At 38.4% G+C, this 27,862-nt stretch overlaps 1 protein-coding gene across 19 annotated transcripts in view; it reads right to left on the reverse strand.

The window, feature by feature from the left end:
- Positions 1–27,862, reverse strand: part of afdna (afadin, adherens junction formation factor a) — a 98,595-nt gene that overhangs the window by 56,203 nt on the left and 14,530 nt on the right. For all 19 annotated transcript variants that reach the window (XM_057353646.1, XM_057353642.1, XM_057353641.1 and 16 more), the window contains exon 2: positions 102–297. In XM_057353646.1, coding sequence (XP_057209629.1) covers positions 102–297 — 196 coding nt within the window. The remainder of the gene's footprint in view (positions 1–101; positions 298–27,862) is intronic.

Consider the following 27,862-nt stretch of genomic DNA (forward strand, 5'->3'; position numbering starts at 1 on the left):
TAATAGCGAGAATTGCCCCCTATACTGAAGTGTGACCAAATCTTTTTTTTTTTCATTTTTGAATTTATTTTATCCATCTTTCAGCAAACAGCAACACTCACCGCCGCTGACGTGCACCTCATACAGTGAATATTTGGGAGAAGACAGCATCCTCATGTCAGGCCTGAACTTCTCCGCCAGAGTCTCGATCACATCCTGTGTGGTGGCTGTGCTTGACACTCGGATGCACTTTGTGGCAAAGTTCCCCGCCACTCGGTCCTGGAAGTAAAAGCGCATCACGCCATGGAACTCCAAGTCCTGAAAGAATAAAAAAGCAAAAATGATCAATTTTACATCATTTTTATTCACATTCACCCTATGCAAAAGTTTATTTCATCCTACTGTACATCTGTACTACATCTGTCCCTTCTCTGTATAGCAACATTAAACTCCTTCAAACCTCCATTAAACCTGCAGCGGATGTTGATATTTGAGCAGGCTGGGCTGGATGTATCTGGGACAAGAGGAAAGCAGCCTTAGGATAACACTGTTAACATGTTTAAAGAGCCCTTTGTGTTTATATAATAGAGAAGAAGGTGTATTAGCATTAACTGATATTATGCGATCATATGCCTGCAATATGAGAGTCAATGGGTTTCATACTCCTCATACAGATAAACCGTAAAGTCACACTGAGGCTAAATAACTCAATCACGCTATTGTTTCCGGACACACCCGACCACACGCCTGCTCGTGTCCCAGTAACACGCTGCTTTACATACGAGTAACGACCGCTATGACAAAATACAGAGAGTAAACAACCCGACAAATGAAAATGCAGGCCGTTTCAAAAGCTATAACTAAAATTGCGATAGCATTCCACACTAAATTTAACCGTGTAAATGAAACCTGGGACATTTATTAAAATGTGTCTTTCATATGTCTTTCTCAGAATCATACATTTCACACAAAACGCAGGGCAAAACATTTCTCGATCCTTTTAAATCCCGAAATGTGATTGTGGGTGCGAGAGGTGTGACTACAAACATCAGGAGAACTGAAGCCATAGCAACAAGAACAATGGGTGTCAGGAGAGTCAAAATGTGTTTCCTTCAAACACAAAAGAGCTTTTCCTGTCACTTCTAATGTCATTATGTGTGTATACCAACTTCAGCCAGTTTGACTAGCGCTATTGTAAGCTAATAAAGCAATATGCCACAGAGAAATGAGTTATGATTTTAACTGTCAATGGGACAAAACGGATGCTATAGCAATGTGACATAAGATACCAATATTCATTTAATCATTTAACCCAATAAAATATAATCATGAAAAATAAGCACCATAAATAATTCCTCAATCATGAAAGCAGTTCAATTGCCTTAATGTAGCTCGTTAACAAAAGCTACACGGTTTTAAGGGCCATTGGCGATATCTAAGAGCAGGGTGTAAATAAGACACATAAAATCGATCACTGTATAGAAGTAGATTTTACAATGCTGACGTCATGCAGTATAATATATCTATATCAAACAGACACAGACACACAGATGACTCAGTAAGAACAACTTTGCACAAGAATGTCACAAGACGGTTTGCTGTTGAAACCGTGACATACAGCTGAATGTTTATGCCCTGCTGTCACACCTTTGACCTTGGAAGTCTACACACTCCTGGAGAAAACTCATCCCAGGTCTGTCATCACACATACGGATAGCGTCTGAGGTTCTGGACCGTGCCGTGGAGCTCATAAATCAGTTATGGGGCGGGATACGGTCTTTCATCTCATATCCTTTTGAATTTTAGGAATTCCAAAGTGGAGTCAAAGCTCTGTTCTCGCTCTATCCCCGACGATATCATCACGGTCTTGTCTGCTGAGGCCCATAAATATGTCAGCCGCCACTATATTCTGCATATGGAAAAACATGTGCGAAGCAACTGGAGAAATATCAGGTCTCATATTGCGGTTTTCCGAAGACGGAAACTTCACGAGTGTAAAACAGATTTTCTGGATTTGTTAAATGAGTCCAATCCAATTATAAAAATGCTTCACATTAATATGTATAAATACAGAAGTAATATTTGTAAAGAAGGGCAAGAATCTACCAGCAGGGGGCGATGATATGTTAACAGAGAGCTCATGCAAATAAGCTGATAGTTTTGACAATGACTAGCTGGTGAGCTCATAGCTTCATTGGATCTAGAAATAAAAAAAAACATTTCAGAGAGGAATTTTAGTCAGGCACTGCGGTGATCTGACCTAACGAACACTCCCTAGATAACCAAAAACACATGGGACTGCAGCTGTCTCCCAATTTACACCAAAAAAAAAAACATTTCTTCACATCATGAAGGCCACATGGGCATTTACATTTGAACATCTCTGAACAAAATGTGCAAAAGCAGCGATCACATTTTGATCCCGGTTGCATTGTGGTTGCTAAGATGTTTTAAGCGCTACAGGGATGGTTTTGGTGGTTGCCAACTCTTGGCTTGGGATCATCCTTCAATGCATATAACAACTTTCTGTACAACCAGTTGGAAAATCCGCTCACCACACACTCTGTGTATCGCAAAACATTTCTATGTGCCAAACCAACCGCTCGGCCAGTTTCGATAAGACAGTGTCAACAATTCACGCTACAAACCTAGAACACAAGAGGCATCGTACAGAATGACCCTTAAGACCTCGCTGCAGGGTTTGCATTCATCTCTCCTTCGGATAATTTGCATACTAATAGTCCGGCTCCGTTTCTGACAGTCCAGCTTACCAATGTGCAAACAGCACCCTGTCCATCAATCTCTGTAAGAAAACACAACACTGACAAATAACGCAAGCCATCGTATCCCTGCTTCACAAGAACTATACAAAGTAATGTAAATTAACAACACATGGAACACGAAACCTCCTTTTAAAATACTCCATAGACAAAACACATCTAAAAAATATATAAGTAATTCATAAATAGTCTTGAAGTGATAGTTCACCCAAAAATGAAAATTCTGCCATCATTTAATCACCCTCTTGTCATTTCAAACCTTTCTTCTGCAAAACACAAAACAAGATATTTTGAAGAAAGTTGGTAACCGAACAGCGGAGGCACCCATTGACTTCTATTATCTGGTCACAAAACCAATGCAAGTGAATGGGTGCCAGTTAACAACATTCTTCAAAATATCTTATTTTGTGTTCTGCGGAAGAAAGAAAGTCATACAGGTTTGAAATGAAATGAGGATGATAAAATGATTTTTTAGGATGATTTTTTAGGATGATTTGACTTTTTTGGGTGAACTATCACTTTAAACATGAATAAAATAACCATTTGACCCACATCGATTACATATAACAAGGCATTCTCTATTCAGCATCTTATCTAAATGTCAGTGTGCACTATTTTGGAAGTCTTAAAGTAAAAGTAGAAATATGCAAAAACGCTATATGCAATACAATAATGATGACTGTCAAATCATTATCAATACAACAAATTATCAAGTTTTTCTTTTCTACCACAATATCAGTTTCAATGGCTATGCTCATGGGAAGAAACCTGTTCAATTATAAAAAATAACACTAAAATAGGTGTTTAATTTTCATTTTTTTACTTGCAAGATCACATTTGGTTTAACTTGACAATAAAGTTGTAAAATAATTCAGATAATATTCAAATATATTTCAAAAGTGTTACAGAACAGCAATGTTTTATACTTGTCTTGCAGGACAAATTAGATTAGTCAAATTTGTTATTATATTACATTTTATATTATATTATATTTTATTTAATCAAAAATATTATTGCAAACAATTGTGATATCTTGATAATTTCAGAAAATTGTGATTACAAAACTTCCATACAACCAACCTTAAATAAGATTTTAAGTTGACCCTTATGGGGAAAAAAGTCACAAAATTCTTTAAGACTGTCCGAGCTAATTTAAACCTAATGAAAAGACAGAGAGGTCCGAAGAGAAAGATTAAGTCGTTTAAAAATGCAGAGAGTACATTCCAACGTGAGCACCTTTCACCTCTGATGCCGACTGATCCCGGGAGAAATCATAGCGGTCAACGGGACTCTGCCCTGGATTAAGGCACTGGTGTGCTCGGGGTCTGGTGTTAACCCCTCATCAACTGGACACCTCGCCCGCAGAGGCAGAGGTCAAATTCCCAACACACAACCACCACACTTGAGATCATTTCTAACCCGTGTGTGTTCATTAAACTAGCATTATAGCTACTGCACCATAGACTTTGTCTCATCTAGCCTGTTATACAGACTTCTGGTAGTAAAACCATGAGAAAATGTCCTCTACAGCGATAATATCTGCCGAGCAGCGGGATGTGTCCTGTCATCGTTTAATAAATTGAATAAATTTCAATTAAACGCTGATTTTGCTCTGTGATCTGACATTTCCGATCACAGATTCCGAGCCGTCCCAAATCAGATGAGGGCAGAGCAAAGCAGAAGAGTCAAAAATCTAATTACATACACTCTTGAGAGTTTCAAACAAACACGAGACAACGAAGAGAGAGACACTTTTGAAATAAAAAACAACTTATTAATCTTAAAAATAAGACTGAAACAATACCACAAACAAAACATTACATTACACATCATGCATTTAAAATACTCCCTCCAGCTTTATTCCTTATCACTAGAGCCCATTATACACCACCTTCTTTTAAAAATATTATTGAAAATGTATTTTCATATTTATATCCGAGATTCCACAAAAGACTAAAGCCTGGTTTACACCAACGATAACTAACTATGAAGTTAATATATTGGTACTATTAGCATCCGCACCAACAAACAACGATTTCTCTGGACACCTATCGGACACCCCCCCCCAAAAAAAAGTTACAGCGCTTTTCACTAGAAAGAGTCTAACGTGACTCACGACAGCTTTGAAGTCTTTGGCAAACTTCCTGCTTTTCAAAACGCTCTGTCATTTATTGACTTTGTGTTTCAGGCAAATAGAAATGTGTGGTACCATCGAGGACACTAACAAACATCCTCACCCACATTCCTTCTCCTCCGATTATTCATACTATCTATGAAACTATTACAACTAGGGCTGTGCAATTAATCGAAAATTAATTGTAATCGTCAATTTTGGCTTCAACAATTACAAAAACAAAATAATCGAGGTAAAACGATTATTGTGCCACATTCCATTTTGCAAGGATCCTCTCTTTTCTCGTGGTATAAATCCACAGCGCACCCCCTTCTTTTACAGTGGTTCAGCTGTGCTATTTCTTTACATTTATTTTTCAATTGAATTCACAGTTTAAAAGCAAAGTTATTTATTTTCTATGTTGTTTTAAAAGTTAATGAGTAATCGTGTTAAATAATCGGGATCTCAATATTGGCCAAAATAATCGTGATTATGTTTTTTGTCATAATCGAGCAGCCCTAATTACAACATCATGACACAGTGGTGAATGACTCACACAAGCACAATGGTTCTCATTCACCGTGGTCCATGTAGTAACTGGTGTACTCCACTGGGATCTGATGCGGGTTTATTCACGACACAGTCGTCAGATGAGGCAAGCGTGTGGTAATGCAAAACAAGTGACATCACCGGAGGATAATACCACAGGACCAAAGCCCTGAATGACAGCTCTATAATCACAGGTCTAAAAGTAGGTTAATCATTGTCTTTCATAATAAAACTTTACTTCTGTGCACAAGAGGAACATTTACGGAAGAAAAAACATCCACATTTACGGATGAAAAGAATTCAGGCTACAGCTTATCTGGATATTAAAGAATGATCTTTTTATTATAAAGCTAGGGAATCCTCGAAAGCAATTTCACAAGAATTTTAAGACTTCACCGAGTTTTAAACACAGTAAAACTCTACTAATGCTCTTAGCATTTCACTTTTTTATTTGAATCAGAAAAAAATCCCACATATGATCTATTCCTAATTTTAGTCAAATATACAAGAAAAAAATGGCTGCCAATATATTTAGTAATATTTTCAAATATCTAACTGTCTAAATAACTATGGTTCATGACTTCACATAAATGTGTATGAAAGACACAGGTGTAAAAAAACCTTAACAAAATTAGGTTTGCTATCGAAACTGAATCAAAGGCTAACATGCGGCAACCATAAAGCGCAAGGAGGATGACATCTGCTGCCAGGCTAATGGCAGCATCTGTTCCATCGAAGTTCAAACCAGTGCCGCTGGTTCTCTCTGCACAACCCTAAATAAACGTGACACAGAGATAAGAGCAGGCACAAGTATTCAGAACAGCCATGTATTAAAAATGAACAAAAGGAGGAGAATCTGATGAGAAGCAGGGTGATGGAGAGTAAAGGGGCTTTTCAATGTACTCCAAAGCCCTAAGCCTGTGGGAACGCCCCGATTAAAGCTAAACTTAGTGTGAACTTCCCCATTCACTCACAGCTCTGACTAATGCACCATCCTTTGGATTCAAAGACTCAGAAATATCATACATGGGAAGGTATGGGTTACCAGTCAAACTATCTATCATGTGTTTGATGTAACAATGGGGAAAAACCATACAGTTTATATAAATATGTGAAAAAATTATTCGTACACAACAAATATCACTGTTGTCAAAAAAAAAAACACAGCAACTCTAAATGCAACTTAACAGCTGTGATGTTAAAGTGTAGGTGGATGTTTTAAACAGCATAACGCAGTTCAGTGTTCTAGACCTCCATTTAGAAACGCACTAAAAGCATCAACCTTTCACTGTTTTCAAGCTTTACAAGATCTCACAACATTTCTTAAAATGTAACGCTCCCGGCTACGCCTGACTAAAACCCCACTCAAGTCCAGAGATGAGTGTGAAAATTGTGATGGAAATAGAGCGCATACAGCTATAAACAGCCTGCGAGAATCCCAGAATAGAAACATATCTGAGCATCCTCACGGCTTGCCCTGTTGGCAGATGAAAGATCTGGCTGGGAGCTTGCGATGAAGATGCAGTTAAACGCTGCAGCGGCTGGGACACTGGCAGAAATGATGGCATCTCTTATGTAAACAGACGACAAGCGAGAGCCAACTCCAGACAAATGAATATACAAACTAAAATACCTTCATCAAGTTTTACACCTTGTACCATAAATATTTTGGCTAATTTGATTAAAGTGCAACATTTCAGAAGTATTTTACTATGTGTACAGTAAATCCAAAAAACAAAGTCCTTGTTAAGCAACTTGGTAAGCAATGAATGACAGTCTACCAACAAAATAAAATCCAAGTGTTTTATTATGAAAACTTTGGTCTAACAGCTTGCGCAATGATAGAGGTTTGAATCTATGTCCTGAATCTAGCCTGTCATGTCTCAGACCTGTTCTTATAATTCCCTGTTGGGATTCTCAAAATGGGGGGGGGCATTTTTGGTGGAGTGTTTTTGTAAAAAAAATTTTAAAGGGGTGCTGCAACGATGTGTCATGCATTCTGACTTTACAATGTTAAACCTGTTGTCTTCTCATGCTTAACATGGTCAACTTGTCAAAAAACGAGTTGGGCGTATTACGTAGTATTTCTGTGCTCGATACACTCCCCCAGCGATTGTGCAGATTTCTGAAAGTTTTTTTCGAAACAATTTTTCTTAGTCCCTTATTGGTCAATTCTCCTGGAAAAGCACGCGGCAGCAAGGAGAGCAGGAGAATGAGTATGCGCAGACGTCACTTTCACTTGTGTGCAGGAGAGAGAGAGAGCATACGTTCGCGAAGTTCAGTTGGGTGATGAATGTTACATAAACGTGGGTATAACGCTGGATTTGGAGATCGTTTGAAACTTATATATGGAGGCGTCCCATAGCTAAAAGATGCCGGACATGAACCGCATGCGGTGAGTGAAACTGATGTCTGTGTTTTGTTGGCAATGGGTGCGCACGTGCTTTAGTTCAGCCTACCCCTCCCCCCCGCACACGCCGTATGATTTCGGAAATAATCGTACAGCTGTATCTATCTTTAATAAATGTGATCAAACTAAATACTCTTCGAAGATACGAAGTATGCAATACTACTCTATAGGTACTCAAGATTAATATGAGATTGGCAGAAACCAGTGTGTTAGGGCCGCTTTAAGAATTTGAAGCATCTTTGAGAATCAACAGCTTCTTGTGGTTTCTCCCGGATCTCAGTTCAGAGAACTCTGCAATCAAATGTGCAAATAAAATATACAAAACAAATAGTTACATTTTGTAGTAATATTTTATTTATATTAAATAGGTAAAGTTTGAATAAATAATTCAAATTTGAGATACTGTATTTACTGTGTATTAAAACATTAAATCACTGTTAAAAACAGGAGGGTGAAAACATAAATGAGAAGTTTAAAAGGAACAGTTCACCCAAAAATAACTTACCTTCGAGTTGATCTGTATAAATGTCTTTGTTCTGATGAACACTGAGAAAGATATTTGGAAGAATGCTTGTAACCAAACAGTTCTTGGCCACCATTGACTACCAAAGTAGGAAAAACGTGTCCCAGAACGGTTTGCTTTCCTATTCCTTAAAATATCTTATTTTGTGTTCAACAAAACAAAGAAATTTAAAAGCAATTTTTCCTACTATGGTGGCAAAGAAATGTTTGGTTACAAGCATTATTCCAAATATCTTTCTCTGTGTTCATCAGAAGAGCAAAGAAATCTATACAGATTTGGAACAACTCAAGGGTGAGTAAATGAAGACAATAATTTCTTTCTTGGGTGAACTGTTCCTTTAAGAGTTTGCAAAAACTACAGATAAATGATGGTTCACGTGCAAACAAGTGAACATAAAAAGGTCATGCATAAAAGTTCAATAGATTAGAATGACTATAAATGACCCATATGATTGCAAATAATAAATGTACATGCTACTACACTACTAAATTATATTTGTGTGCACATGCACATGTAAATACTACACAAAAACAAAATAATGAGAAAGGAGGCACTAATTTCGGATACATTTTTACTTAGGCTTCCACATGCACAACATAAATCCGGTTTGGTATAACTACAGTTTCACTCCAACTATGTGGTAATTAGTTTTGTTTCCTCGGGACATGAAAAACAAAATGCTAGCTCATTCATTTGGTTAAATAATCTATCTTAATCTATCAAATCAGCTGTCTCAATAGCAGCCCACCTCCTCCTGTGAAACCCACATCCTAAGAGAACCAGAGACCACCTGTTCTCTTTTTAAAACATGACGAATGTACCATATGACTTCTTGTATGTGTTTGCTGATAGCTATTTTTCAGTGCTTCCCTGCGCTAAACCCCACTAGCTAAAAAGTTCAATGTCACACATTCAGCAACACATCTGGGTCTCCATCTGTCAGTCCCGACATCACTTTACATTTCCTCGATCTCTATTCTAAATGTGTACACCCCGTTCACGATGTGAACGCTGTTCTGGGGTCAGTGTTGAATATAGCACGTACGCCGTTTTCCATTAACACAATTGCGCCAAGGATTTACAGTATAAAAAACACTTCATCCTGCTCGGCCAATCAGGTCAGAGTTACAGCCCCGCTCAGCCAATCGGGTTGGAAAACTGCCTCTTTCACCCCAGGTTTAGCTGTTTGGGAAAGGAGTGGCCGTTAGCTAAACACAGTCGGGTTAAATCTGATTAGCAGCCTGTTTGTGTAGCAGGATTATGTGCTTCTTGTGGTCTGGTCCTTTAGCGACGCCGGTGCAGGTTCTGTTTACAACCTAAGGACGTGTGCGCGAAAGGGGTTAACCGTATTAATAATGCGCTGTTGACCAAACCCTTCCCCCACAGCGTTGCAGGGAATGCGGGAAGAGTGCACTTGTTAAACCAAGCCATGCCTTGCAGAATCATGAACAAGAGAAAAATGTCTGTTGAGTACCTTTGTGTTCAATCATTCCAGTATTCCAAAATATTAACTTGCTAAGATGTTTCTTTCGATGTGGCTACAGGAAAGAATTCCCTACAAAGCATACATTTCAGAAACAGGGCATCCCTCCTCCGACAGGTATCCAATAATGACGCTAGCGATTGATACAAACGCTGTGCTTGCACAGCATTACAACAGAATGGCGAACAGTTCAGCAGGAAAAACCTAGCAAACAACACACACACAAACGTGTAGTGTACGTACACACGCAAGGCACAAAAACATCAACGGCACATGTACATGTGTTTCAGGGTGGAGAAGTGATGTTGTGATCAAGACTTGAAAAACAAAAAGCACACGCGTGTGTGTACAGCAACACACATACCCAATTTACTAAGTGATCTGATGACGTGACCTTTGACCCAGGCTATATAGACTAATGCAGAGCGTGCGCCCTGACACCAAACACAAATCCTGCAACTTAAAAGCAAATGCAAACATGTGGGTTGTAGGGTGGAGTGACACACAGGAACAGATGCTTTTCCTACGCTGGAAAACCAGAGATGGACCGGACGAGCAGATTTCCTTTCTGTTTCACGAGGGAAAAGACACGGATTTAAACGCCAATGCTTGCAATAAATCAGTCAGACGTGTTCGGTGACCACATTTAACATTATTACACCCGGTTACCTTCAAGGGAAGTGTACAAAACAAAAATGCAAAAATGATTTGCAAACAATTCGTCGCCTTGCTGGAATAAAAACATTCTATCTGCATTCTGAGCGTTTTTGAGACATTGAGCTACAAAGTTTTTGCATTCCATATGACTTTTTAAAAAACAAAAAAAGGTTTTATCTAGGGATGTAACGATTCACTCAGCTCACGATGCGATGCGAGTCACGATTCTGATCTCACGATGCGATTTATTCACGATTTACTTCACGATTTATTTTTACAAAATGAGTTGAAACAAATTAGAAATGAACAACTTCCCTTGCATTATTTCTTAAATGCTTCACGTTTCTTTGTATAATAAAATAATGTTTTATTTCAAATAACAAAACTAAACTGAAAATAGCGGCCCCTGCTGTTCAAAAAATGTATTGCGATTCAGTTCACACCTCAACCGATTTGAATCGTCACTCATTATAACCGATTTTCAACCGGCTCACGGTGAATCGTTACATCCCTAGTTTTATCTACAAAGTCCCAAAACGTAAACAAAGTAAAGAAAAAGCATCACAATGTAAAAAAAGTTGTCACAGAATAAGATTATGTGAAAAACTAAATTTTGACAAAGCCACGCCCCCAAAATCACACAAATGGTTAGGACAAACTGACATTCTCCAAACAATATAAAACCTTTTGAGTTTTGAAAGCTCATGTATTCAACAGTTTTAATAAAATTAATAAACTAATACCATATGAGATAAAGTACTTCTTGGGGAAAAAAAATACTTTTACATCAACTGCATTTAAAAACAGACTTACATACCCAATGGTTACTGTAGGTCAAAAGATTGTGATATTATCCTTGTTTACTCTCTCAATCACAGTTCATTATTAATAATCCAGCCCACAAATGACAAGTCTTTTTCCACCCATCCACCTAACACACCACAGTTCTCAACTCCATTCAGAAGAAATGAAAAACTACTTTTATTATATTTATTATATTTACTTTTATATTTTTTTTTAACAGAGCACCTTGCTTAAGCATGACCGCAAAAACATGCCCTGTCAGCTCATACTTTCAACAAACACACAAATGATAACATAAACAACGATGAACGACATTCAATACATAAACCCAGAAGGACCACCGTCAGTCGATAAGCCGGACCCTCGTTTACAGCAGGGACCCGTCAGCTGTTATCACTGGGGTGATTTGGAGCCTGTCTGGGACCCTTACAGTCCCTCCAGTGTGAGGGCCGAGTGCTGACGGCTGCTGACCTGAGGACAGTCTCTCTACGGGAAGGAACAATGAGGCTCTTTCACGTCGAACACTTGTTGCTTTCTAGCCAACCCCCCGTGAGTCAACCCCTCCCCTTACTCTCGACGAGATAGACAGTGGTTTCGGTCTCCAAAATAAACTGAAAGAAAAAAGGGTGGAGAGACCTATGAGAGACAGAGGAGAGAGAGAGTTGCAAATTAAACGCTTACACATTCCTTTCACAATACACACAGTCGACAATTTGGGAGTGGTTTGTGAAGGGTCACTTTAGCCTCGTCTCCCTCCCAACTATTCGAAACGCAGTGAGAAAAAGAAATAGAGAGAGGGGCATATGGGAATGAGTAAAGGTTTGTGATTTACTAGCAGGAATGTGGGCAACCAAGAGTCATTCAAGCCTGTCCGCACAGCTATTCCTCCTCTGAGACAGCATTCATCTATGTGCTGGTTAGCACTGTCACGCAGGAAACAAAAGACTGGTGCATGCTGGGATACGAGAGAGCAGCACCCAGTCGTGAAGCTCGAATTCAATAAGGGGCACAAAACTGGTGTGTAAGAGGTGAGAACCAAACCTAGCTCATTTCTCATGTGTGACTACAGAAAAAGCACAGGAAACATGGATGAAGGTTCACAGAATGGCCATATCCTGAGCGTTCAGTCACCACCCAACCGGTTTGATGAGTGAATCCCTCCATTCGCCTCTACAGCTTTTTTACTTCCTGTTTTGAACAAAGTATGAATGCAAGTGCAGTTAAACGCCACATGACAAATGCATGACACAAACGCCTTTCTAGTTATCCATTTGGCCTCCACCCTTTTCCCAGTTTAGGTGTAAAAACTATCCAATCCCATAAACTACATAAAATCGCAGCGATTTAACTCTTGCACGCATCCTATGGGAAGTGAGGAGAACAGAAAATGAGTGCTGAGCATTCATGAACGATAAGAAAACACGCATCTTTCCAAATCACATGGCACAATTTGTGTTCAAATACACGTCACCTGCTGCCCTGGGTTTCCATAGGAACTGAAAAGCTGAATACTTTCCGAGAATGTGCAATCCCTGGGATCGAACCCATGACCTGAAGTGTATTATAGGGCATGTTGCAACTGATTTTCAATGAGCTGTATCATTTTCTTGGAATTGAACCCATGACATTGGCATTGCAAACATCATGTTCTACCAGTTGAGCTACAGGAACACTAATACCAGAAACAGGACAAACAAATACTGGGCATGCGTGAATGGGATTATTTTAGGGCTGAAACGATTCCTCGAGTAACTCGAGTTATTCGAATACAAAAAATCATCGAGGCAATTTTTGTTGCCTCGAAGCCTCGTTTAATCCATTTAACTACAGTACACACGGAGCACTGCGTTTCCCCACGGACCGTTATTACTGACGCACAGCCCGCTAAACTCTATTCATGTTACAGGGCTCTCAAGTCTCATGCAAATGCATTCACCGTGCGACACACGCGTTTTAGTATGTTCACACGCTCACACGTATTTCTCATGCTGATAAATAACTGATAGCTTATAGGGCTGTGACGGTTGCCGTAACAACCGCACCACCGCGATGGTAAAGTGCCATGACGGTGGTGAACTGCCATCGGTGGTAGTGCACGTCACTCTGACAAATATAGGTGTAATAAATATGAGAGTTGCGATAACGATTGCTAGTTGTAGCCTTTCAGTTGTGGATGGTTTTATTTAAAAGATTTTAAATTAACAGAAATTATTGGCATTGGTGAACGTGCGTTCGAGCGCAGGCCTGCACGGCAAAACCGGTTATGGTTATTCTGCGGGTTTTGCAATGGATCTTGTTGTGAAATGAACAGATACGTAAAATCAAAACTGGCTATGACCCGCTTGCTTAGTGTCGGAAGCGCGCGCAGGTTTTGCCGCGGTTGCGGAGAGACATCTATTCATTTGCGCTCCTGTGCACATCTTCTGAACGCGCATTTAGTGCAGCTGTACACATTTTAATCTGGACAGTGTCAACAAGTAAGTTTCACATCAACGAGTCGGAAAAAGTAAAGTTTTTATGGCAATCTGAATAGGAAAGCCAATGTAGGTTTAAACAGTTTGTTTCAAATGGAATTGTTAAGGACTGTAAGGGTTAATACGCCACTGACTGAAGTTACTGCAACAAGAGCTTTTTTATTTAGTATTTAGCTTTCTTATATCATTTAAGTTTTCATTATTTACTGATGTTTATTTAAATGTTTTATATGCTGTAGTGTGCCGTTTCACTGATGGATTTGCGCGTTAAACATTGACGGATGTTTCATCCTCATTTATTTCAGATATCATATTTCAATTATTTAACAATTTCAAGTATTTAAATAAGGTCTATATTTCTCTTCCACTCGTCATGTGGTTGCTACACGCAAATATAATAATATAAATATTATTTATATAAATAATATATATTTCTCAACCACCGCACCACCGCGGTCGATTTGTCTATTACCACCGCGGTGTTAAAAAAACTGCCACCGTCACAGCCCTAATAGCTTATTGAAATGGTGAACTGATATTTTACTTAGTTTTAGTCTATTTTACGAGTGAAACTTGTTTTCCGGCTGCATTGAGTCCATCAAACTAGATGCGGACTAGTGGACACCGAATCCTGTTATTTACACATTTCATCTGTCTGGTCTGCGTGTCTGAGTGAATGAACTGCACAGTTTAACGTGCTACACGCGTGATGCTCATGAATTTGTCTGCGTCTGCGCTGAATGAGGACATGAACTTCACCTCCAGAGTTGCGCTGAGAGTTTATTTCACAAACATGTTATTGTTTGAGTGAAGAAACAGACATACTAAAAAATAAGCATCTGACAACCTGCAAAAATAAAACTCATAGGCTATTGTTTGAAATTATTATTTCCATTTTTATTCATGTTTCTTATTTATATAGTTGTATTATATTGCATTTTGAATTTAATATGGCAATGGAATGTACTAAATGGGTTTAGTTTTCACAGATATTAATGTATGCTATTTCAGCAATAAAAACTAATTGTTCTAAAAAGGAAACAAATTAGTTGTTTTACTCATTTTAAGAGACCTGTCTTATTTTCTCTTGTATATTTAGTATTGCTTTTTAATAAAGAAAAAGTACTTATTATCCGAATACCCGATTAATCGATGGAAAATCAGTAGAATACTCGATTAGTAAAAGAATCGATAGCTGCAGCCCTAGATTATTTATTCTATAGAGAATTTCCAGGACTGAATGAAATATATGCATAATGAATGACATTTAATGGACACATCCCTTGGCTGTGACATACATTTTGGCCAAACAAGAAAATACAAGAATTTCCTAAGTGCATGCTAGTGAGCACACAGTCACCTAAAAACTTGTAAAGGTGGGCTAGGTTTCGAAAAAAAGAGCTAGAGAGATGTTCAGATAGACCTTCGGGTTCCAACTAAACTGTTGCTAAATCTGTTGTTACCCAAAATCATTAGTTTTGTTGCAATAACAGCATCCGTGTGGTCTCCGAATGATCACGTAAGACTCATTTTAAAGCTGAGCATTGCTCTCCAGGGCTCATCCATCAGGTCTAAGGGAGAACAGGGCGGGTCTCCCAGGGTCTCTCCATCATCTCACAGGCAGAAATAGGCAAGAGACGAGGGGTCTGCTGTCGTCAGCTCCACACCCCGCAGGTCTCGTGGGCATCTGACATCTAATCCATACACATCTACATGTCCTTCAACACTGAGTGCGAGCATGTACATGTTTTTAGGATGTCCACAAGACAACATTGGGCTGAACTCAAATATCCGGTAATGATTCACGACCTAAGAGTAAAATAATACCTCACTGTTATGATATCCCACCCCTCCGGGATAAAGTTTCAGAGCAAAAAGACCTCAGGATTCCACTTGGGCGCTATCAAAACCATGGAATGCTATGGACAGGTGTGCTGAAGGAAAACAACATGGAAGGAAACCTCTTGACCTTTAAATTACAAAATACAGATCACAATTTCCTCTATGGACAGTTTTAACACAGCAGCCCTGAGGCAACATTAGACACGACAGTAGAGGTCTCCATCTTTGCTGTCCACAGGGTTTGACTTCAGCCCCCAACTTTAAAAGAAACTCAAGACAACAAGCTCAAAAGCAGCATTCCCAAGCCAAAATGTACATTTTGCAATGCTAACTTGATCCTCCCATTGTGGAGAACATTGCTAATTTTGCAACAAAAAAAGGCCAATAAAAGCAAACTTCTGAGCAGTCTGTGAAATGTTGCACCACATAAACACAATGTAATACAAGCTGAAGTGGTGGTGGGTGTAGGGGGTGGTTGATGTTGAATTGAGCTTTGAGTCGATTTGGCCCACGGCTGTCAGGAAGCCAAACCAGAGGTATTTCTCCCTCCGACAGAGATGGAACGCTACACCATGGCCAGGAATTCCACAGGAGTATCGCATTAGGATTTCTATCCATTTCAAGCCAGGTCAGTTGAGCTCTTGCTTGAAAATTGACTGACACATCAGGTGCATAAAACTGATAAAACCAACAACAAGACCACAATATAGAAATGGAAAAATCAGGCCTACAATTAATGATATGTCTGAAGATCGAAGAGGGGATTTTCACTTCAAGTAAAACTCTTGAGAAAACTTTTATCTGATGAGCCTATTGTTTTGCTTGGAGGAGACGGATGCAGGATTGTGGTTATCCTCTTCAGCAGAAATGATTATCAGACAGCAAATATAAATAAACTATTGTGACTACAGTCTTTGCCACAAACTACTTTATTGTTAAAGGTTTCCTCGTTTACCCATAGATTTTGGCGTAAGGGATAGTATACCGAAAAGTTTAAATTTTGCCATCATTTACTCACCCTCAGGTCATTCCAAACCTGTAGGACTCAAAACACAAAAGGAACATAAAAGAAAATATGTAGTTAAGTCAATGAAGGTCAATATCGTTTGGTTCCCAACCTTCAACAAAATACTTTTTGCAGAATAAAATCAAACAGGTTTTGAATGACATGGGAGTGAGTAAATCTACACCTAAAACCAAAGTCATAGTCATGTCTTTCTCCCTAACGCCCTCACAGCCTAAATATTTTATTCACATAAATAGGAGCTGCTTTGTTTTAATGCGCCTGTCGGTTTCCTACAGGCAAACTGACAAGCGATTATGGTTCAGCTGGTTGATCAGCCTGTTGTTGTCTTCTTCCTGTTGAAGACAGGAAGAATTATAGCCCATGGTGCCTTGAAGACAGATGTCAAAGGGGTCTTGCTCTCTACGCCCTTGCACTGGACGTGACTGGTTTCCTGGGACTGTTTACTGAAAAACAGCAGGAGTCATAGCTTACAGAGGAAAAAGTGATCTGAATTAAAATCACTTGTTCTAGATGGGACAACAAAGGTCCCTGGACATTTACAACTCATGATTTCATGGAAATGGACAACTGGATAATAGTGTTGTCACAACACTGGAATTTCTAACTTTGATTCAATACCTAAAAAAAATCGATATTAGATACTATTTTCGATACCACAGCAAAAAACTGCCATATTAAGGCCCTAAATTTTTTTTAATTAAAAGCTAAATTGAGCAAGACTAGACAATGAGGTATATTTTTACATGATTTATGAATTGTTAATCTAATGTTAATTTTACTAATACATTTACTATTTAAAATCAAAGTTGTATTTGTCAATATTAATGGACCAGAGTTGTATTTTTTAACTAACATTTAAAAGAGATTAATAAATACTTGAACAAATGTATTGCTCATTCATTGTTCGTAAATCTTAGTTAATACATTTATATGATTAACACATTTTAATTAGGCTTTTATTCACATACGAGAACGCGCAGCTGGTATCGATATGTGGGACATGCGCATTGGAACCGTTTCAGATTTTTCAGTATAGATACGTACATTTTTGACAACACTACTGGATCATATATTCAGTGAATCAAATACAAGTTGTTTATTGCAGTAATTTCACAGTGGCCTGTTTGCAGGCCACACGAGCCTCCTACAAAAGTTCATCCATCTTACACAAAGGGCACGACTGAACCAAGATCATTCGGTGCAAAGTATTGACAGAGCGTCCGATGTCTAAAGGCCAGAGTATAACAAATCCATATGACCTCAGAGACTGTCCTGCAGCAAGAAATAAAAAAACAAAGGTTTTGCATTTTTTTACTTTTAGATTATTCAAAATGTCTTACAAAAACAAATCTTTCTGTTTTTGGTGGAAACATCACCTGACATTTAAAAAGAAGGATAACCACCCAGCTCTGATCTAGACCAACTCTCAAGCTACACTGCAAGAACTAAAACACTTAATTAATATTCATGAGCTGATGAGGCATAAAATGTGGCCCACTTTTACACCCCAGGGTACACGCTTCTCAGCCGGTTTGGGCGTGAACATACAGAATATGGAATGCAGTTGCCACACAAAAAGAAACACAATGCACAGAAAGCACATAATGATAATTGTCATTGACCTACAGCCCTACTTTTAGGTGTCTTCCAAGTGTCAACCTCCACCCAAAGTGGCATGCAGACAATAGGGGAAAAGTTTCACATCATGCACTTTCTTGCAAAATTCCTCAGCTTTCTCTAACTGCAGAAGTACATCACTCCCTGTAATCGGATATATTTACCTGTTCGTCTGGCAGCTGTCACCTGATAAGCAGAGACAAGCAGCCAAGCCCCTGAATTATGCATCGAGGCCCAGCGTTCTACATCTCGCTGACACACGGGCCCTGGGGCCACCTATCTGCTGCCTCGAATCAAGCCACAGACATGATTTGAGAGAGTTATATCGCCATCGCTTTGTGCATTGAGTGTCATACCGAGCGCTGTGAAAAGACAGGGACTTAAAGGTAGCAATGACTCAGCTGTGATTTCTTTGTCCGTGAAAAAAAGGAAACGTTCTCTTTAAAACGCATTCATGCATACAAGTAGTCTGCCACTCTGTGTCTCTCAATGAGTCACACATTTTTCGAACCTATTCATTTGATTGTGATTTGACTGAACTGACTGACTTCTTTTAAAACGGCATAACGCAGAGGAAGCATTAATGTGGACGGAGTGTCTGACTTTCGCATTTTGTCCTGCAGCCTCAGATATGAAATGATGCTTCAGAACTGACGGGCCAAAATGTTCAGCTTTATCCTGTCATGAGACAAACCCTGGAAAACACCTGGAAAAACAAGCGCTCCATATCAAATGGGAGAGCATTAGGTCATCTGAATAACCAGATCATTGGCAGCCACAATATTTTATTATTTTATATTATATTAAATACATCATTTACTGTAACCATGATCATATTCAAGGTTTTAAATGGTTAATGAAACCGATACATCCAAAACTTTTCAAAGTACTGATTCCATCTCTTTATCAAGAAACTGTAGAGTTGTGAATTTTACACCCGAGTAAAAACCCCAAATATTATCTGATCACTACATCAAAAAACAGAAAAACAGAAACAATCCAGTATTTCAAAGCTCTTTTACATTAAAAAATGGTTTTGGAAACCAGAGGCACAATCTTTCATGTCACAGAATTTTGTCATTGTTGATTTTTATTCAGATAGCTCAGCGTGTAATTTCTTATATAAACACCAGGATTACATGACGTGATGGTCCTGCAGTCTGTCTTGAGCACTGACCACAGGAACAGATGACAACACGGCCTTCGAGAACCAAAGAGAATTCTTCTGCTCCTCTCAAGTTGAAGTAATGTCTGCGTCTAATCGCAGGATGAGGAGTGGAGCTTATCCCCTACTCGTACCAGGCCATGGCCAAAGCTCGGAGGAATGTGCCAACTGAGACCTGACTGAAGCCTTAAACTTGTCATTTCTTTCCGAGAGAAGCCCACATGCTGAGAGGAAGCACATGCAGAGAAGTGTAGATTCATGCCAAATCTTCATCTGACAGTGAAAGAGTTTCAGACCCTTGACAAGCATTGACAAGACAAAACCACTGAGAAGTTTATGTGCTCATTGGAAAAGACTTTGGTCATGCAGAAATAATTCCTGTACACTGGTTTGGCAAACTTCAGCGCGATGGTAACAAATCAACACCGGTGCCAGATTACAGAAAACAATACTGCACAATTTAATGTGAAAAACTCCTTCCTTACCTCTGCCGTTAAAGATTGACATGATAAAACACAAGAATGCTTTACATAAGCTTTGTTCACAGTCAAAACACCCAAAAGCTCAATGCTCAAATATTTCCCCTACCTGAACAAATAAAGTGCCCAAGTTAATAAAAGGCAAACTGACCACATATGGTCAATCGCTTCATGCTACCAGCAGGTGGGATATTTTAGCAAGAACCATAAAAGGGCATTTCTGTCATACAGTATCGAGTTATTGTTTGAGACTGGGTAAGCACAGTTGGACATACCTTTTTTCCACAGAAATTATGCCCAAAACCATTTCCCGTGCTTCATCTGATGTTGTTTCAGGGACTGAAAAAGTAGCTCTGTTTGGGCCCATTAAACCTACTGGTCTGGGTGGCAAGAAAGATGCAATAGTAGATTTTTTTATTTATTATACAATAAACAGATTTCTATTATACTGGCACAGCAAAGCTACAATAGCCATTTTGTTCTTCTGGGATATAATGGATTTTTATCCAAATCATATTAATATTTGATACTGAAAAAGTAAAAAAGAACAAAATACATTTACAGCATTTCGTTCCCGTCTTTGCAAATGTCCAAATTCGCAAAAAAAACACTGTACTTTTTAAATGATCAAACCCTGACAAGCACTTTTTAATACCGTTTATTGGTTAGATATTTGCGAAACCCAGTAACAAACATAAATGCTGACTAATAATAATGATTTATGGCAAAAAATTAAAATCATGAAACATGGAGATACGAGGTTACAGAAGCACAGCGGCGATTTATTAGTTGTGCAATGACTAAGTTGGCTCAAGTTCATTATAAACCTGCAATCTTTTGCCTCTATATCCAACCAAAAATGTATTAAAAGTACTTGTCAACTTTGACAACAAAGTATTTAGTCATTTAAAAAGTACAGTGTTTTTTTTTTTCATTTCCTGCGGTTTCGGAAGGACAGCGACGATATTTATACTCTAGTGGTGTTGGCTCGATACCTAAATTTTGGCTTCGGTACGGTACCAAAATCTAATATCGGTACCACATCGGTACCATAGGTGATCAATAACCAGCCCCAAAATATTTTTTTTCAAAAAATATTAAGACTGAATGAAACTGCTGTAACTGCTTTAATGTATATTTTATATATTATTTTTATATTTTATATAGCACCATTTTATTTTTACACTTACACTGTATTACTGAAAAATGCTTTGGTTATATAGACTTATCATCATAATCCCACAAATATGAACAATTAAATTTTGAAGTAGGTCTATTTGTAGCATTCAAGATGAAAACTGAATGATCAATAAAAATAAAACACTGCACAGTCTTCACTGTATAAAATAAATATGCAATGACTCTACAACTACAAAAGTTTCATTTTCTCTTTAATATGTGACACAGATGTATTAGGTTACTGTCACTTTAAGACAAATTCTTTTTTTGATGCGGATATACATTTAAAACAACAGACTGTACTTCCTTATGTGAGCCTTTTGTGTTTTTGACATAACAGCGTGTGTATTTGACAGTATAAGAACATATACAAGACGCGAAAGAGAACTTCATGATGATTAGTAGACTAACTGAGATGTCTGGAACACAGATAACGTTATATATGCTATGTATGCCGTTGAATGTGGATGTACAGACACATCTAGAATCTAGAATATACGTTACACTGTAAAACAATCTAAAGATCTCTCAGCAAAAGTAGAAAGAGGCGAATTTGTAATAAACCACTCACAGTGTCTCATAGGGGTGTAATGATACACTCACGATTCGGTACATATCTCGATGCTGGGTTCACGATACAATACACATCTCGATATTTTGAACAAAATTCAAAAATGAAACTGAAATTCAAACATTTATTTTCAAAATATTAACAATTTCAGTAACTTATTTTGTTGCACATACAACTTAATAAAGAATTTTAACATTTTAAGGCTTAACTGAAATTAGAATTAAGATCAGTGTCAATTTTGACATCAAATTTTGATTTAGTTTTAGTCATAGTCTTTTGACTAAAATGCAATTTAGTTTTAGTCATCCCAATTTATCATAGTTTTAGTCTATTTTTAGTCGACGAAATCTACATTACATTAGTCTACTAAAATCTATCTGGATTAACTCATTTAATTGGTGTAATTAAATGCTCCATACAAAGATTTAACTGTTTCGACATAATTTACTTTGCTTGGAATTAAATTAAACCAGGTCATTACCTTTATTTTTCAGAAAAGTTGAGTAACTACTGGATATGCATTGTTCTAATACAGAGAATATTAGACCATGAACGACATGTAGCAGTTCATTCTGTCTCATTTTGACTCAATTGACTGGTTCGTTCAGTGAAGGACGTGTTCATTCAGTACATTCAACCAATGAAACGCTCTGACAGAGCTCACGCTTAAACGCTATTGGCTCGTGTCTCTTTAAAGCTGCGCTGTCTTTGCTTGAGACAGTAATGAATGAGAAAAATCTTTCAAAAAGACATATTACATAAACTGTATTACATTTCTTCAATCATGCAAATCGCATACTTGTTTTTTAGCATGTCATTCGATCTTTTAATATACAGTGCGACTCACTTCATCGCTTCTCTGATCAGAACAGCGCTGGTTTCTTTTGGCTTTATGTTGCATATCACGTTATGCAGCAGCTCACGTTAGCGGATAAATGAACATTGGCATTTAAAAACGTTTGTGCTGCCTTTGAAATGAGTTTCGGGGTGACTCGCCTGCAGTCACGCTTCAAGTTTGCTGTGTTTTAATGGCGATTGTGAAGGAAATTATGACGCTCTGTAAACCACTTGGAGACACAGAGTGTCTTGTGCTTCTCTCTCTAGCGCATATGTGAGATAAGCACATGTGACGTGCTGACGCAGAGTAGGTAGCGTCTTGACCGCTGAACGAATACAATTAAACATATCGTAAAATATCCCCATCTCTCTACGATGCGCATCGTAACATTTTTGCATCGCGAAATATCGTAATACGAAGTATCGTTACACCCCTAGTGTCTCAGTTTAAATGGTTGCAAAAGTGCTTGTAGAGCGAATCATCTTGTTCTTCTATGTTGCCGGTTCTGCATCAGTTCTGTGGCATACTGCCGCATAGCGGTGAACTTTGGAACAGCAGCGTTTCAAGTACTGAAACGAGCAAAATTCTGGTATGAACCGATTGAAATCTAACATGGACCGGTAAATTTCCAGAACCGGTTTACCGCGCAACCCTATACTCTAGATTAATAGATGCTGTAAAAAATAGTCATTTGTGATACCTAATAAACTTTATAATGTAATAAACGCAAACCTTGATAACCGTTTTAATTGTATTTACAAGAACCATAAAATGTACATTAGAAAACAAAAAAGGCCTATAAGTGCCCGAGAAGAGACGTGGGAACAATAATGATCACCATGACTAAATGACTGTCAAGCTTGAGTTAACATACAGCACAGACTGCCAATCTCATCTCATTGAGGTTATGGGCAACAACAGGTGAGCAATTTAAAGACCAGAGTTTATTTTCTTAAAATGGGTAAATTTCGAGGGTAACTCGACTACTAACAGAAACTACACTTAACTCTGTGTTTTAAGACAGCTGGAATAACCATTAGGCAAACCCACGATGCCAGCAGTAAGCTCTTTAGATCCAGTTCCATGCAGAGCGCCTACTGTTACAAAACGAAAAGCATCTAAAATAAGCCCTCGATTACTTGCTTTCGATCTGCGCAGAAGCCGATCAAATGAATTCACTCCAGCAATAAAGCATCTGCCTCCGTTTCCAGCTCACCTCATTTAAACCACCCTGCCGTCTCGCGCTTCCTTCCGAAACGCAAAAAAAGTCTTTTCTCACTCGACAAAAGTCGAGAGGGACCAATTAGGAACTTCTGAAATAGCGCCCTGTCAGCCTTCTACATGTAAAGTGCCAGCCAGTCTTGTTATTGAAGTCCTGTCTGGGCGAAATAAATAAATGATAAATAATTCTCGTAGTCTCTGTGCATGTTCAAGGGGCGCTTGTAGATCTAAGCAGCAATAAATGCATTTTTAATAAATCAGACAAATTATACATTATTATTATACATTATATATATATATATATATATATATAAGGCTTTCCTGTGGCTCAGTGGGTAGAGCATGGCGCTAGCAATGCCAAGGTCATGGGTTCGATCCCAGGGGATTGCACATACTCAGAAACAAATGTATAGTACAATGCAATGTAAGTCGCTTTGGATAAAAGCATCTGCCAAATGCATAAATGTAATATATTCCGTTCTATAGATTTAGGCGGCATTTCTTTTATGTCACTTGCATTCATATGATCCAAAGAAACTGAACTGATCAAAGACAAATCCAGATAACAACAAAAGCTAGAGAACACTTATAAGGAAAACAGTCAATTTTCTCCTCCATCTTAAATGCAGAACAATCGTACACAACGGAATATTGCTCTTCAGACCAGATTTCCAACCCAACGCAACCCAGCGTGTGAGGAACTTGCACTTAATCACTCAAAAAAAAGAAAAAGAAAAATGGACAATAAGAACGGTGAAAGAAAATAAGCAGAGCATCTCATCGAAAGCATGTTAACTTTCCTTAACAACAATAAATCTAAAGGCTATTTCGAACAACATCTCTAACAATGCAATCCATTAGCACCTGGCTTGTGTAAATCACATTAACTACAGTTTTACCCCGCTATTGTCTTCAGTCTAAGCATTGCATATCTCCAAAAACAGCTTCACAATGCACAAGTCAACATTTACAGATTATATCAGGACATCTGAGAGATAAGACTCATGAATCAAAATCATATCAAATTCTCTATTCCCTACGCTTGGCGTTCCAGACAGGAACAGTTCAAATGTGTGTTACTTTGACCCGGTGGCCATAAGTAATAGCCTGTTAAAAGATTAATCCACCTGCATGTAGGAGAAACAAACCTCAACCCATTAAGTTTCAGTTTAACTATCTGCTAGGAAAAACCAAAGCAAAAGCTGTCTGTGTTTATTACATAACGCAACCACCACCAAAACATGAAAACTCTTTGAAGTCGTTCTTCTTTCAGATCATCCTAATCTTGTGCACGCGCGGACCCTTAATGTTACGGGTGTTTTAACATAAAAGAACATTTCCAGTATTGCTTAATCTCCTCAAGCTGGCATTTTAACAACAACAACAACAACTCCTCTGTTCTCACAACCTCTAAACAGCGTTTAATTTAAGGTGATATGTGTGAAAGCGCCCGGTGTGTGTCAGTGGACGTTCGTTTCGTGTTCCGATTTTCATAGTTCTTGAAGGTTTAAAATATTGCATATTCTCATAAGACTCAACACCCGTTGGTATGTACGATCCATATGAGCGAGTTAACACGTCCAAACAGGCTGTTTTACAAGGCGTTGTGAAGACAAACAATTACCTCATCGTTCATATGCGGTAATGCTTTGAACAGCTGAACTAAGAAACAAAACTGATGCCTAAACTGATCTGCAAGCTGTGAGGGGAGATAAATTTAAAACCGAAGGAAGATTATGAATCGTGAAAAGATTCATTCTTACTTGCTTAATAACCGGGGTGAGGGCGAGTTCATTTGTTAATCTGCATAAATGTACGGAGCAATGACACGGCTCCCGACAGGTTGGGTTGTGTGCAGCGCACAGAAAGAACAAAGTCCTTGTCTATATGTACTGTAGTATTTGTTTTTCCTAGAGGAACTCTGATTTCTTAGCCGGAGGTGCACTCGGTAGTGTGAATCACTGCTTGAATTGTGAATCCACAACACGTCTTTGAAGGTCATTTTACTGCAGCGTCGCATTCATTTTAATATCTGCGAAAGAAGAAAAGTATCACGTCTTGACCAGGGCGGCCTGTTTGCAAAGTCAATGTGCATGTCTAATGCAAAACCAACATCAAAGAAAGTATCACAAGTTTTGAATCACTGTTAGGTGATGGTCCGACGTCAGCAGCAAACTTCAGCGATGTGTATTTTTTCTGCCATGCACATAATCCATTCCACACTAAATAATGATTCCTCAATTCTGCACTTCCTGCAAGACAAGCCGAAGCGCTCAGCAGGACTTATAAACAGCAAAAAGATGAAGTAAAGGAATGGGAGGCTGTTCTTCTCGATGACAATGACACTAATAGACTTTCACAAGGTTTTTCTGCTGATATACTGCAGCTTCATCACTGAAATAACGTTCGTCATCAGAGGATCAGCTGAGGCAGACGCTCTGCAGAAATGAGTCAGACAGAAGTAGGGTCGGTCAAGGGCGCGGGGGAGTTCACGAGAGACCGGCCTTCTAAGAGAAAAAGAACGTCTGCAGATGGTCAATTCTGAGGACGACATGGGCACAGACTACAGCCACAAAACCCTTGTGAATAAATTCCATGACATTAAACCCTAAATTCCATTTGACAGGTAACAACACTAGAAAAAGCTCTGACTAGGGCTGTCGTTTGGCTGACAATTAATTGTCTAATAATTGCAATTATAAGAAATACAGCTTTAGCAATTGTCATACAAATTTTCATACTTTCATTCATTAAATAATTGACTAAAATGATTGTAATTATTTAATGTAAATATTTGTAAATTGCAAATTATATTTCACTTGGAATATAAGACTAATATACTTTAAAATAAAACGATTCGATGAAATACAGGTGCAGAAAAAATTAAGAGACATTTAAAAAATATATTTAAGTTTTTCTGAATTTCCTATTTATATGTATGTGTTTAACTAAAATGATAATTTCTGTAAATACTGCTAACAATATTCCTTCCAAATTTAAAAATGTTATTGTTTCTACAAGTATTTGCATTTATTTGCAGAAAATGAAAACTGGAGAAACGAGTCAAAATAACAGAAAGGATGCTCTATATTTTTTCAGACCTCAAATACAGCAAAGATGATAAGTTCATTTTCACTTTTAAGCAATATACAATATTTGTACGTGTATTTAGGAAAAGTTTCTTTCACATTGCTGTTGGATGACTTTGTCACTCCTGAGGTTTGATTTTGTTGAAATTCAACAGACACTGGAGTCTGGACTGGAATGACCACAACACATCTAGAAATGCTGAATAAATTAAACTAAATGAATTACTTAATTTCTTCTGCGGCTGTACATCTTTAAGAAATATAAAAATGCTGTACATAACCAAAACTAAAAGTGACAGTGAATGTAGGACTGCATATGATGCTTAGCAATCAATGGAAACTCAACTACCAGCACGTCTCATCTGTCAGTATGAACTCTGTTCACCTGAAATCTTAAATAGAAGAGAAAAACCCATTTAACACTCCAGTCTATTTAAGGACTTTATCTTCAACAAGTGGTGCTGTCTCCTACACATCTGAAAAAAATTCCAACCCAACCAATAGATCTTCCATAATCTGAGAGATTAGCGGAACATCTGCCACCTCTCTCAAAGTGGCCCTCTATCATGATTTACTATCACACAAGCGAGACAGTCCGTGACATACACTAACCAGAACGCCTCTCCATAACCGCATAGATTTCTGTGGGCCAATAAAGCGGAGATAAATCTGTCAGAGCCCAAGACTTATCCAACCATGCCTCTCAACCAGACTGGATTTACAGAACCGAACATTAAACTTCTCTTAACCAAAAATGTCTCTTCAGACGTGACGACAACGTCTAGCCCTAATTCATGTGGTTCACCGGGGGTGGATGAGGATAACATGCCTAGCCAGCTGGTCATTTGATGGCCACCAGAGGACCAAAAACAAACAAAATAGTTTGGAAAATGTAGATTCTTTTCTTCCCGGTACGATTTCATGAGGTTCCTCTACAAGGGACAGCAATGTCCGTCAGCTTTCAACTGACAAATGAAGTCCAGCTCTGACAGATAGTCACTAAGGGGAGAGTCAGCCCATTTGCTAAGAGCCTATTAACCGCAGCGGCTTGTAATGCCATTA

The sequence above is a fragment of the Triplophysa rosa genome, linkage group LG15 (assembly GCF_024868665.1).
Source record: "Triplophysa rosa linkage group LG15, Trosa_1v2, whole genome shotgun sequence".
Taxonomy (NCBI): Eukaryota; Metazoa; Chordata; class Actinopteri; order Cypriniformes; family Nemacheilidae; genus Triplophysa; species Triplophysa rosa.